General features: G+C 51.8%; 1 protein-coding gene across 1 annotated transcript in view; it reads left to right on the forward strand.

The window, feature by feature from the left end:
• RNF213 (ring finger protein 213) overlaps nucleotides 1-13,158 on the forward strand; it is a 47,238-nt gene that overhangs the window by 12,127 nt on the left and 21,953 nt on the right. Inside the window, exons 16-28 of the mRNA XM_027725367.2 lie at nucleotides 429-551; nucleotides 968-1,148; nucleotides 1,698-1,871; nucleotides 2,116-2,274; nucleotides 2,558-3,168; nucleotides 3,451-3,616; nucleotides 4,224-4,441; nucleotides 4,977-5,117; nucleotides 5,280-5,441; nucleotides 5,908-7,048; nucleotides 7,988-8,181; nucleotides 8,565-8,717; nucleotides 9,374-12,967. Coding sequence (XP_027581168.2) covers nucleotides 429-551; nucleotides 968-1,148; nucleotides 1,698-1,871; nucleotides 2,116-2,274; nucleotides 2,558-3,168; nucleotides 3,451-3,616; nucleotides 4,224-4,441; nucleotides 4,977-5,117; nucleotides 5,280-5,441; nucleotides 5,908-7,048; nucleotides 7,988-8,181; nucleotides 8,565-8,717; nucleotides 9,374-12,967 — 7,017 coding nt within the window. The remainder of the gene's footprint in view (nucleotides 1-428; nucleotides 552-967; nucleotides 1,149-1,697; nucleotides 1,872-2,115; nucleotides 2,275-2,557; nucleotides 3,169-3,450; nucleotides 3,617-4,223; nucleotides 4,442-4,976; nucleotides 5,118-5,279; nucleotides 5,442-5,907; nucleotides 7,049-7,987; nucleotides 8,182-8,564; nucleotides 8,718-9,373; nucleotides 12,968-13,158) is intronic.

Here is a 13,158-nt window from a genome sequence, read left to right on the forward strand (position 1 = left end):
TATAGTTTTAAGAACCAGGGGGTGAAAAGTGAACACCTAAGGGCTCAGAGAAGCAAAGCTGGTGCTTCTCTCCTCGTTGTGCAGAAGTGGTGCTGTTCAGGCTCCCAAATGCACAGCCACAAGTGTAAGTCCCTTCTAAACTGACCTTGTGTGTCTCCTCATCTCTTCTTTAAGCTGTTAATTCTCACGGTGGAACCAGGAAACAAATATTTCCTGCTAAAAGCTTGGCTTGGAGAGATGGATATTAAATAAAGATGGATATTAAATAATCTCTTCCAGGCCCTGAGAAATGGGGTCATGTGTGGCCCCACTGGAAAACTTGCACTTTTTAACCTAGTTCCTTTTACTGCCTCCATAGCAGCACTCCATGTCAGAATAAACACTTTTTGGAATCTAAGTTGATAAGAAATCTTCTTTCTGCCCTCTAGGAGCCTCCAGTGAACCAAATCTTGGTGTTCTGCTGTCAGAAACATCAGTTCACACAGCTGGACTCTTCCATCGAGCGCTGCTTCCAGGACTGTGCCACAGAGGCTGTAACTGCAGCCTGCCAGGTACTGCCTCTGCCCTGGGAGGGGAAGGAAAAGTAGGAAAGGAAAGGTAGGAGAAAGAGAAGTCGAATTTCCTATTGCACAGAAATCCTGTTGGTGGCACAGGGATGTGCCTGGTGGTGGGAGGAGCGTTGGATGTTGCTTGGGTTGCTGTGGATTGTTTAAGTCTGTTAAAGCAACAACAAAAAGCACTGACAAGAAATCAGGAGATGAGTATCCACTGCTAAAGGGTCCGTGAGGGAGACTTGTGATGCGTTTCCATCGGGAGTTCTGGTGTCAGTCGTGTCACGCAGCTTTTTTGGGACACGCCTCAGCACTGGAGGTGGGACTCCTTGGCATCAGTGCCCAGTTTTGAGATGCAGGCACAGCGTGATCCCAAACCCTCGTTCATCCCTGCCCTCTCCTGTGTGCCTTGGCAGACAGAGAGCAACCTCCTGGAGAAGATCTCTGCCTACAGCCTGGACCGGTTCAGCCAGCTCGTGTCAACCATCATCGTGGAGTCCTGGCCCCTCAGGGGGGAGCAGTCTGAGGGCAATTCTGATACGATTCTGCACCACCTGCTAACGTGGCCTGACACCAAACAGATCTTCAGCTTTAGTGGTATGTCTGTGGTTAGATTTACAGCTCTGAGGAGCTGTTCTCTGCCTCGCTGCTGCCACGGTGCAGGGCAGCAAACACAGAGAAACTGTCCTGCTCTTGTTTTATTGCTCTTCTCCAAGTCTGAGGTATTCAGCCTGCTTTGGAGAGGAAAGGCCAAGGAAGAGGGATCCAGTATTCCTCTTGTGCTAATCCACTGCAGCTGCCTCAGGATTTGTAGAGCAGAACTTCCTTCTCTGAGAGGTTCTTGCAAGTTGTTGCCACAGGAAAATACCCAAGTGTTGGCCATGTGAATGGATCCAAGTGGCTTGTGTTTGCTCACAGGGCTTGGGTGTGGGTTCTGCATGGGAGGTTTCCAAGTTGCTGTCCTGAGATCCTGTTTTTTTGTTCCGAAAAACATGAGGGGTTGGAGGGTGGAGTCCATAGGCTCTTGGGTAGGGATTCAATAGGAGATGGACTCTCTGTACTATGGCATGGAATAGTTGCTGATTCTGCCTGGATTTTTGGGAAGCAGGGCTGATCTAGCTTTGACCTGCTTTGTTTCTGGAACAGGAAGAAACAGAAACCTCATAGAAAAACTCACAGATAAAGCCAAGGACATCATGCACACAGCAGACTTTGTGTTTGAGAGTGTCACTGATGACATCCAGAAAGGCTGCATCCTTGTGAAACATCTGGAAGAGGTTTTCCAGCACGAGGAACAGTTCATCTGTATTTGGGAGACAAGTAAGAGACGTGTTGAAAAGTGGTGTGGTTGCCTTAGAGCATCACTGCAGTGATGGATGTCCTGCTCTGCTGATGCTCCAGGGATTAGGAATGTTGAGGAGGTGCTCCAGCAGTGCTGCCCTTTGGCCTTTACACGGAGCTCCCAGCCCCAGTTTGGGTTGTGACTCTGCAAATCCAAACCTGAGTCAGGGGTGCAGGGCATGGGAAGTTTCTGCCTTGTGACTGCAGGTGGGTTTTCTTTCAGAGCACCAGCAACTGCCACGTGAAACAAAGGAAGTACTCCTGAGAAGCCTGAAAGAACTGCTGCAGATGAGGCAAGAAGAGGTCACACTGCTCAGGAAAGATCAAAAAGCAGTAGGAACCTTCCTGAGCATGTGCAGGAAGGTGCAGGCATCTGTGAAAGGTAGAGTTCTGGGGGGGCAGTCTGACAGTGGCAACTCCAGAAAACATAATTTTCCTTGAAAATACCTTGGCTTTTGCAAACAGGTTTGATTCTAAACCACAGTGAGGGTGAGGAGGGGTGGGGGAAGTAAACCCAGAGCACTGGGGGGATCAAGTGAGTGCTTGTGCATTAAATGACGCTTACAGGGCCCCACCTGCCCAGTAGCATTTTGTGGCTTGGGGGGTTGGGTGGAGTGAGCTGGAGCCAGGCTGCACACCTGATCCCTGACCTGTCTCTCTTCAAGTGGATGTAGGTGAAGTGGAATCTCAACACTTGGAAGATCTTCGCTTAAAAAGACTAAATAAAGTGGTGAACGTGGGAAAGAGACCCCTGCAGACCTACTACAGCTTGGGGCCAGAGCTGAAGGAATTTGTCCAGAAAATGCACTCTTTTAAGGACAGCCTGATCTTCCAGCAGTTCTGGGAGGAAGCAGCACAGGAGGCAGGAGACCAGTATGAGTATGAATGGCCAGAAGAAGAGGAGGAGGAGGAGGAGGAGGAGGATGCTGTGCCTGAATTGAACCTTGATGATGTTTTGACCAGCGTGATCCGCCCTTGCTTTACCAGCTATGAAACGCTGTATAATGATCTCAGATCGGGAAGTCTCACACTTTCTGCAGTTGACAGAATTTTTCAGGACTTCACAAATCATCCTGAAGACCTCAGAACGGAGCTAAACACCATCTGTGAGCTTCGACCTGGAGAAAGCAGATCCTGGATCGACCAGCGAGTTCGGCAGATCCAGCAGTACCATGAAATGCATTTAACTTTTGATGCTGCAAAGATCATTGCCAATGTCAAAGAGAACTTAAACCTCTCTGGTGACTTCAGTATCCTGGAACACTTGCTGGATATAGTAAGTATCCCATCCTTCAGGTCTGTACTGCCAAGGTGTTGGCTAAATCTGAACCTTCCCACAAGTCTGTTGTAGCTTGTCAAGAACAATTCCTTGTCCCAAAATGTTTATTTGGGGTAAAAATCAGGCGTTCAAAGTGCTTTTGTGTCATCATTCCTAAAAGAGACATGATATTCCTGTGTTGGGATGTGGCTTTGCAGAGGGCTTTTCTCTCCCTGCTGCAGAACCAGTGGCATTTCCCAATTCCAGACTGAATGTATGTTTGCACTGCTTGCTTTCTAGACAGAGAAGCTTGAGTCCTCCAAGACCCAAAAGCTGGATTCCATCAGCCCTGAGCTTGTGCAGGCCAAGACGTGGCTGCAGGGGATCACTGCGACCCGCCGTGGCTGCCTGAGGGAGCTGGCCCAGCAGAAGGACTTTGTCTGCTGGGTCAGGGAAGCACTGAAAGGTGTGTGCTGCTCACCCAGCAATTAGTCAGAGAGTACTGGAAGGGATGGCAGCTTGTGTGGGGGCAGAAGGAACAAGGAACACTCTATCCCTGACCCATCTGCTTTGTGCCTTCGCTGCTTCTGGTGTTGATAGTTACAAACACCTCTCGTGGGTTTTGGTGTGGAACGTGCTATAAAGTCCCTTTAAATGTGTCCTGCACTGCAGCTGGTGCAGCTCACAGTGACCACCCTGCCCAGGGACTGGGCTGGGCCTGGGGGGCTTCAGTAGTTGCTACTACTCAGTTCAGACTGGTTGTTTCAGGCAGTGGAACTGTGTCTGCCAGCTGAGTGGGCTGACTTGAACAGACCCCCCTGACCTGCACGGACACCCCCCACCCCAGGCATGGGTCATGTCCCAGCTGGGGCTCTGCTGGTGGGGGAGAGCAGGGCCAGGGGATCCTGAGGGCGGATGGATCACGGGGGAAGCTGCTGGCGGGATGGGGGGAGGGCAGTTGCACAGGAGACGATGTTCAAAGCATCCTTTCTGTGTTTCCTGTGCAAGGTGGGGGTGTGGGGTTGTGTTCAGGCTGCCTCGTTTGGTGTTCACTCGTGTTTGTCTCATTGAAGATATAAATGAGCTGAAGGTGTTCGTGGACTTGGCTTCCATCTCTGCTGGGGAGAATGACATGGATGTGGACCGTGTGGCCTGTTTCCATGACACTGTGCATGGCTACTCCTCCCTGCTCTATGAGCTTAGGCAAGAGTCAGGGTTTGAGGACTTCATGCGCTGCTTGGAGAAGCTGTGGAGAGCCCTGGACAGTGATGAGAATCTCCCCAAGAAACTGGTGAGTTCTGCTGGAGTAGGTCCTCTCTGCCTCCTCCTGCCTTTCTGCCTTCCAAGAGTGGCTGGAAGTTTGACTGCACAGGGCAAGTGGGGACATCACAGCAGTTCTTGTTATTGGAAGAAAAGTGTCCAATGTTTGTGTGCCACAGAAATTCACTGCAGCACTAACTGGTGTGGCAGAGGTTTCTCCAGAGCTCTGCTGGAGCTTTCCAGTGTGACCTCGTGTAGCTTTGCTCGTGCAAGAGTTTGATGGTGTGAAAGAGGGGAGGCAGATGGCTGGGAACTCTTACCCTTTGCAGCAGGGCCTGTTTCTCTAGCAAGAGGTGTTGGAGCACTGTGGGCTCTGTTCATCCTCATGGAGTGGGTAAGGAACAGCTGTGCAGACAGACCAGGCTGTGGCCAGTGCCCATTCCCCTTCCTTCCTCATCCTGAAAGTCTCGTGCCAGCCCAAGCTGTTTGTCCTGAACTGACGTATCTGTTGTAATCCTGGAAATGCTGCCAAGTCAGGGCAGTCAGGGCAGTGTGTCCTCCCACAGCGTGCCTCAGCCCAGCACCTGGAGTGGCTGAAGACAGTGAAGGAGAGCCATGGCTCCGTGGAGCTGTCCTCACTCTCCCTGGCAGCTGCCATCAACAGCAGAGGAGTCTATGTCCTGAGAGCACCAGCTGATGGCCAGAAGGTGAGGCAGCTCAGCTCCCCCTCCCCTCCTGCTCCCAGAAACCAGCTGGAGCTTTTCTCCCACTGCACACACAGCTCCTTTCTGGGGGCTCCTGCCCCTGAGCACTCCCCTCACTGGGCAGAGCCTCAGGCACATCCACACTAATGACTTCTGCCCTGGCAGGTCTCCTTGGACACTGTCCTGTGCTTCACCCTCCCGGGGAGCTTGGGGGAGGACGAGGCCTCACGGAAATACTCCCTGGCAGAGCTCCGTGAGCTGCAGAACAAACTGATGCTCATGTCAGCAAAGGGAGAGCAAGGCCTGGAGGTGGAGAGGTTCTCTGAGGTCAGATTCCAAACCCAGGGGGTTACTGATGGTGGGGCTGGGGCTGGATTTCCCCTTGAGTATCAGCTCTTAAGACTGTGATTGACAGCTGGGTTGCTGGGGATGGATGGTCACAGGCAGTTGGGTGTTCCTGCCTCTTTGGTTCCTTGCTAAGGTGGGACTAAGCTGGAGACCAGACAGTGGACTGGTACCCTTATTCTCTGGGTGCACTGGGGATGCTCCTGGCTGAGAGCATCTCTGTGCTTTTGTAGCAAGCTGGGGTTCCTTACTGGTTTCCTGGGGGTTCCTTACTGGTTTCCTGGGGATACTGCTGTTAAAAAGTCACAGAGTCTGTGGTTGCTGTACAAGGCCTGACAAACATCTGGACCAAAGCCTTTCTTTTCATTGGAAGTCTTTCCTGTGGTTTCATGGCTGGAACTTGGTAAACTAGCTTAGTGTTTTTTCTGTCTCCTCTGCCCTCACACAGGTCTTTTCCAATGTCCAGAGACTTGCACAGGCCTTTATAGACCTTTATTCAGCTGGGAACATGCTTTTCCGCTCCTGGCTTGCCCATGTGTACTGTTCACTCAGAAGAGAATCCTGTGTTCTTATCGACTTCTCCCTGGGCCCCATCCCGGTGCTGGAGGGGCAGGGGGATATGGCAGCTGTGCTCCCAGGCCTCTGCAAGACCATGGAGAGTTTCCTGGAGAGCTGGAAGAGCTTCATGTATGAGAAACGATTCCAGCACTTCTACCTGAACTACTACACTGCAGAGCAGCTGGTGTACCTGTGCACGGAGCTGGGGCAGGGCACGCCCAGCCAGGCTGCCCTGACGATGCTTTCCTTCCTGAACCGCGACTGCACCGAGCGGGACGCGCTCGCAGCCGCCGGGAGGGAGCTGCCTCCCAGCTCAGGGAAGACTATTTCTGATTTGCAAGTGCTGCTGGGCGGGGAGAAGGACCTGTCTGCCCAGCTGAAGTGCATCTGGGAGTGCTACATGAGCAACATGGGCTCCTTCCTCCCCAGCTGCCTGGACATCGACTCGCTGGGAGTGTGGCTGGGGGACCTGGCCGGCCGTGGCAGGGACTGTGTCACCCGGGAGTTCCCTCAGGACCTGCTGTGTGTGGGCCAGCCCAACCTCATCACCTGCCCTCGCTCCGAGGTGCTCAGCTCTGCACTGGCCATCTACATGAACAGCCCCGAGCAGCCCCTGCCCACCTTTGACGAGGTTCTCCTGTGCACCCCTCAGACCACCGCTGAGCAGGTGGGGCTGTTCCTCAGGAGGTGCCTCATTCCCTGCAGCAGAGGGGAGAAGATTTACACCATGCTGTACGCAGATGAGCTGAGCTACGATGTCAGCTGCAGAGCAGAGGAGCTGTTCCAGGACCTGCAGCGCTACAACAGCTCCTACCGCCTGGTCATCCTGTGCGACTGCGAGCGGGAGCACAGCTACATCCCCTCTGCCTTCAGCCAGTACAAGGTGCACATGATACCCCAGAGGCCACGGGCTGAAATCCAGCAGTACCTGCAGCACCACTACCGAGTGCCTCAGCCCTCGAGCTCGGCTGCTTCTGTGTTCAAGGGCAACATGTGTGTTGGGATTGTGTCCTCCAGAAGAGCTGGTGTGGGTAAGGTGTCACATGCAAAGTGGGGGCTGCTGAGAGTTGGAAAACAGGGCGGGGCTCACCTTGTCAGGTTTTGTGTCCAAGTGCTAAATATCTTAGTCAGAAAGAGTGCTTCAGACTCTACCCAGTGCAGTGGTGTGAAAACTGGATGTCACCTTGCCTTGTCCTGAGATGGGCACCTCTGGAGATGGGTCACCTTCTAACTGGCCCCTGTTTTGTTCTGCTCACTTGGGTAATTAACATAAAACATAACTAGTGCTGGGTGAGCTGAACCTGAGCTCCTGAGGGTAACACATGCCTGCAGGAAATGGGCTGTGAGGTGGGACAAGGACTGCAAAGGCTGCCTGTGTTCCTGTGTGGGAAATGGTTGTTCAATGGCTCTTAATGCAAAAAGCTGGAGGGGGTATTAAGTAAAACTCCTTATCAGGCTGAAAAGCAAACAGAGGAAGGTGGTTTTCAAACAGGGATTGGCTGAATTGTGGAGCCCAAAGCTTTACATAGGCTTAAAAAGTGATCAGGTACAGTCAGGAGAGAAACCTCCATCAAGGGCTGCTGATCACAAAGATGCTGTTTCTGCCATCAGAGCTCCTGAGCTGCAAACCTCTGAAAAAATACTGGACAGGACTCAGAGTTACAGCTGTGTTCTTACCCTGGTTTGACTTCAGAAACGAGGACAGAATAGGTTCAAATCCTAATAAAGAGTAAAGCCTCTCTCAGTAATGGAAGCAAAACAAGCCATGTTTTAACAACAGCAGTGGCTTGGATTCCAGGCTCCAGCTGCTCGAACCAGGTTTAGGCTTTCTTCTGGAATGCCTTTTAGGAAGGTTCAGAGATTTCAGAGCATAGGGTACTTAAGCATTTTATTTCCTTCTTTCTATTATGGCTTTAGTATGATGTGTTCAATATCAATGGCTTTAATTCTTGTGGTGTTTTTTAAAACAGGGAAATCTCTCTATGTGAAGAGGCTACATGAGAGGCTGCAAGAAGAGCAGCCTGACTGTACAGAACTTCTGGAAACCATCAGACTAATTGAACCAGAAGTGGATGAAGATAAAGTGCTAAAATCTCTCCTGCCTTTTCTGAAGAAAGAACACCAGACAAAGCCCATGATATTCCATTTTGATATCACCTCCTCAGTAAGTACATCCCTCCCACAGCTGCCTTGTCCAAGAAGTCCTGTATGGATCCTTGCAGGAGTTGTTTCTTTAAAGCTCTTGTTTCTTAGTAAGCCATTTCTCAAGGATGTATATTCTAATTATTGTGTAACACAAATAACTCATTACCATCAAGGTGGTTGGACTTAGAACAGTTCCTAGAGACTTAGAACAATTTCCTAAAGAAGCTGTAAATCTCCATCCTTGGAGGTACTAAAAACCTGGCTGGGTGTGGCCCTGGGCAGCCTGTTCTAGCTGAACCTGCTTTGAGCAAAGAACCTTCCCACCCTCAACTGTTCTGTGATTCTGTGAGGTTGTGATTGGTAAATGAAGAGGAAATGTCTTTGTGTCTTTTCTTGTGATAGGTGCAACGTGGAATTCCAGAGTTTCTCTTCAAGCTATTGGTTTTGCAGTACCTGACAGATAATAATGGCAACATGTGGCTGCGACAGAAGTGTCATCTGTATGTCATTGAAATCCTTGAGGTGTCCCTAGTGCCAAAGAAAGCAGCCACACCTGTATGTACACAGCAGTGCTCCATTTCTGGGAATTTCTCAGTCATTTTACTCGTGGTTGTACATGGAGACTGTAACTGTAAACACAGCACAGGAATTCTCTGCTCCATTTGGGGTGTGCTGTGTGTCATTACAAAGTGGTGTCCCTGGAGTTGTACAAAGTGAGACTAAAATCAGACAGTAAATTGGGCCTGTCATGATTCCCTTGGGCTGGTGACTTCTGAAGGCTTGTTAGTCCAAGCCTCACTGGCCCCACTGTAACATTTATAGGAAACAGAAAAATGGAAAACCTAATGTTCCTCGTGTTAATTTGCAGGTTTGAAAGTACTGGAATATTTATACGGAGCTAAAAGAACAGAGTGTGGAAGTGATGGTTTCTTGGGTTTAGTTTTCTTCGAGGTAGCACTGAGGGGCTGGTGGTGACACAGGACTCGTGTTCCAGGGAGGAAAGCGTAGAAGGGAATAGAATTCATCGGTGCCCTTTATGTGGAAGAAGGGATACAAAGGGGAAAAGGTGTCCTGGTTGTAGGGGCTGGCTCTCGTTACTCGGGTCTGTGGTTTTAGCCAAGAAGACTGTTAAGAACAGATTAACTAAACTGAAGAAGATCAGGGCTCTGATCATCAGCTCTGTGATGACTCTTTCCTTTCCTCTTCTCCAGGTGTCAGCAAGCCAGAAGTATAATTTCTTAGATGTGTTCCCTAAAGTAACGTGTAAGTCTCCCAAAGAAGTACTAGAAATGGAGACACTTGGAAAACAGTCTGGGGATGTTTCAGACCCAGGAATGGACGAGGAGGAATTTCGCAGCGAGGCTTTCCAGAGACCTTTCCAGTATCTGAAGAGGTTTGATCAGGGGCGTGACCTGGACGTGTTCTGGTACGAAGCCCACTCGGTGGAGGGGAGCCCGGCGGAATGTCTGCAGCTGTTCCTGCTGCACTGCGGGATCGTGGATCCCTCCTGGGCAGAGCTCCGCAACTTCGCCTGGTTCCTCAACATTCAGCTGAGAGACTGTGAAGCTTCTGTCTTCTGCAACCCTGACTTTGTCCAGGACACTTTGAAAGGTTTCAAAAACTTTGTCGTTACCTTCATGATTTTAATGGCGAGGGATTTTGCGACGCCCTCCCTGAACATTTCCGATCAGAGCTCAGGAAGACAGTCCTCCCACCTGGAGAACGTGGCGGAGGAAGATCTTCTTCCGTTCCGCATTCGGAAGAGGTGGGAGTCGGAGCCTCACCCCTACTTGTTTTTCAATGAAGATCGTGTGTCCATGACGTTCATCGGGTTCCACTTCCAGCCGAACGGCCCTGGGGGTGTTGATGCCATCAACCCTCTGAACGGCAGCGTCATCAAGCGGAACATCATGACTGCACAGCTGTACCAGGGCTTGTTACTGCAGAGGGTTCCCTTCAACGTGCCGTTCGATCGGCTGCCTCGGCACGAGAAGCTCGAGAGGCTCTGCATGGTGTTGGGGCTCTCCTGGGTGGTAGACCCCGATGAGACGTACGAGCTCACCACGGACAACGTGCTGAAGATCTTGGCCATTGAGATGCGATTCCGATGCAACATCCCGGTTGTCATCATGGGAGAGACGGGCTGTGGGAAAACCAGACTGGTGAAGTTCCTGTGCCAGTTACGCAGAAGCTTTGTAGAGGTGGAGAACATGAAGCTTGTCAAAGTTCATGGAGGTACCACTGCAGAGATGATCTATGCCAGGATCAGAGAAGCAGAAGCCCTGGCTAAAGCCAACAAGGAGCAGCACGGGTTGGACACTGTCCTGTTCTTTGATGAGGCCAACACGACAGAGGCCGTGAGCAGCATCAAGGAGGTTCTGTGTGACCGCACGGTGCAGGGGAAGCCTTTGGCCTCCGGCTCTGGCTTGCGGATCATCGCAGCCTGCAACCCGTATCGTAAGCACACGCCCAAGATGATCCAACGCCTGGAATTAGCTGGGCTGGGCTACCGTGTCAAAGCAGATGAGACCAAGGATAAGCTCGGGTCTGTCCCTCTGAGGCAGCTCGTGTACCGGGTCCACGCGCTCCCGCCCAGCATGATCCCGTTAGTGTGGGATTTCGGGCAGCTGAACAACCTGACGGAGAAGATGTACATCCAGCAGATCGTGCAGCGGGTCGCGGAGCAGGTCCCCATGGAGCAGGGTGATGTGGAGGCAATCACAGAGGTGCTCTTTGCCTCCCAGAAGTACATGAGGCAGAGGGACGACGAGTGCAGCTTCGTCAGCCTGCGGGACGTGGAGCGCTGCATGGAAGTTTTCAAGTGGTTTTACAAGCACAGTGAGCTGCTGCTGAGGGAGCTGGAGAAGTACCTGGCTGAGAAGAAAGCACCAAAGGGCAATGTTGAGAGAAACAACACTATCTGGTCCTTGGTGCTGGCAGTTGGGGTCTGCTATCACGCCTCCTTGGAAAGGAAGGAGGCCTACAGGACTGCTATCAGCCAGGTCCTTCCAAAGCCTTATGACACCCAGAAAAAGATTTTGGAAGAAATCTCCCTGATGCAGGACTTATTCCTGAGTGGTGTGCAACTCCGGGATACCATAGCAAGAAACTTGGCCTTGAAGGAAAATGTCTTTATGATGGTCATCTGTATTGAGCTAAAAATCCCTCTTTTTCTCGTTGGGAAACCTGGGAGTTCCAAATCCCTTGCGAAAACCATCGTGGCTGACGCTATGCAGGGCCAAGCAGCTCATTCAGATTTGTTCAAGGACCTGAAGCAAATCCATCTCGTGTCTTTTCAGTGCAGCCCCCTCTCCACTCCGGAGGGAATCATAGGCACTTTCAAGCACTGTGCTCGATTCCAGGAAGGGAAGAACTTGGATGAATATGTCTCTGTGGTGGTTCTGGATGAGATTGGGCTGGCAGAAGACTCTCCCAAAATGCCCTTGAAGACTTTGCACCCACTTTTGGAAGATGGCTGCATAGATGATGTCCCTCTTCCTCACAAGAAGGTTGGCTTCATTGGGATTTCCAACTGGGCCCTGGACCCTGCCAAGATGAACCGAGGCATCTTTGTGTCTCGTGGGGACCCCAGCAGAGAGGAGCTCATCGAGAGCGCGAAGGGGATTTGCTGCTCATCACGAGGGGCTTTGCAGAAGGTTGAGCCCTATTTCCATCCCTTTGCAGACGCATATGAAAATATTTGCAAGGCCCAAGACAGGGAGTTCTTTGGTCTCCGTGACTACTACAGCCTCATAAAGATGTTTTTCGCCTTGGCCAAGAACTCCAAGAGCGAGCCGACAGCTCAGGACATCGCCGAAGTGGTTCTCCGTAACTTCGGTGGCAAAGATGATGTCAATGCCTTGGAAATATTCACCTCAAAGTTACCAGAGAAAGGAGAGATACACGCTCATGACATCAGTAGGATTGAGCTGGTCCGGCAGAACATTTGCAGCAGTGCTGAGGATGGGGATTGCAGGTACCTGCTTGTGTTGACTGAGAACTACGCGGCACTGCAGATCCTCCAGCAAGCTTTCTTCACTGCCCGGCAGCAGCCAGAAATTATCTTTGGCTCCAGTTTCCCTAAAGACCAAGAATATACCCAGATATGCAGGAACATCAACCGTGTGAAGGTCTGCATGGAAACTGGCCAAATGGTTGTGCTCCTCAACTTGCAAAACCTCTATGAGAGCCTCTACGATGCCCTCAACCAGTACTACGTGTACCTTGCTGGCCAGAAGTACGTGGATTTGGGGCTGGGCACCCACCGGGTGAAGTGCCGCGTGCACCCCAAGTTCCGCTTGATCGTCATCGAGGAGAAGGACGTGGTGTACAAGCACTTCCCCATTCCACTGATCAACCGGCTGGAGAAGCACTACCTGGATATCAGCACCGTGCTGGACAAGGGGCAAAGAGAAACCGTGAGGGAGCTGCAGAAGTGGGTGCAGGAGTTTGCCGCGGTCAGCACGGAGGAGCACTTCCTGAGCCAGCAGCGGTACCGCCCGGCCGACGTGTTCGTGGGCTACCAGCCCAGCACCTGCGCCTCGGTGGTGCTGCAGACCACGGAGAGGCTGCGGGCACAGTGTCCTCCTGGGGAGCTCCAGGCCCGGGCGAAGAGGGAGGCCCAGCTGGCCCTGCTGAACTGTGCCACCCCCGACGCCGTCATCCGCCTCTGCAGCTCCGGGGGGATGTTCATGGCAGATTCCCTGGCCAAAACGTACTTCAGGCAGCAGCAGCACACGTCCTTTGCAGACTTTCTCCACGCTCACGTCCACCAGGGGTCTGGGTCCCAAACAGTCTTCACAGAGGTGAGTGCCTGGTGGGGTCCTCCCAACACCCCCCCGACCTACCCTCAGGTTTTTGTTTATCCTGCCAGAGCTGCAGGATGTCCAGCAGTGGCCCTGGGTTGCTGTAACAGCCCACATTGGCCCTTTACCTGTTGGCAGAGTTGGTTTTGGGGTGCAGTCCAGCTCTGCAGCACAGAGCACAGGTGAGGGGT

This window comes from Pipra filicauda, unplaced genomic scaffold (assembly GCF_003945595.2).
Source record: "Pipra filicauda isolate LSUMZ 115617 unplaced genomic scaffold, ASM394559v2 scaffold80_size11013439_pilon, whole genome shotgun sequence".
Lineage (NCBI taxonomy): Eukaryota > Metazoa > Chordata > Aves > Passeriformes > Pipridae > Pipra > Pipra filicauda.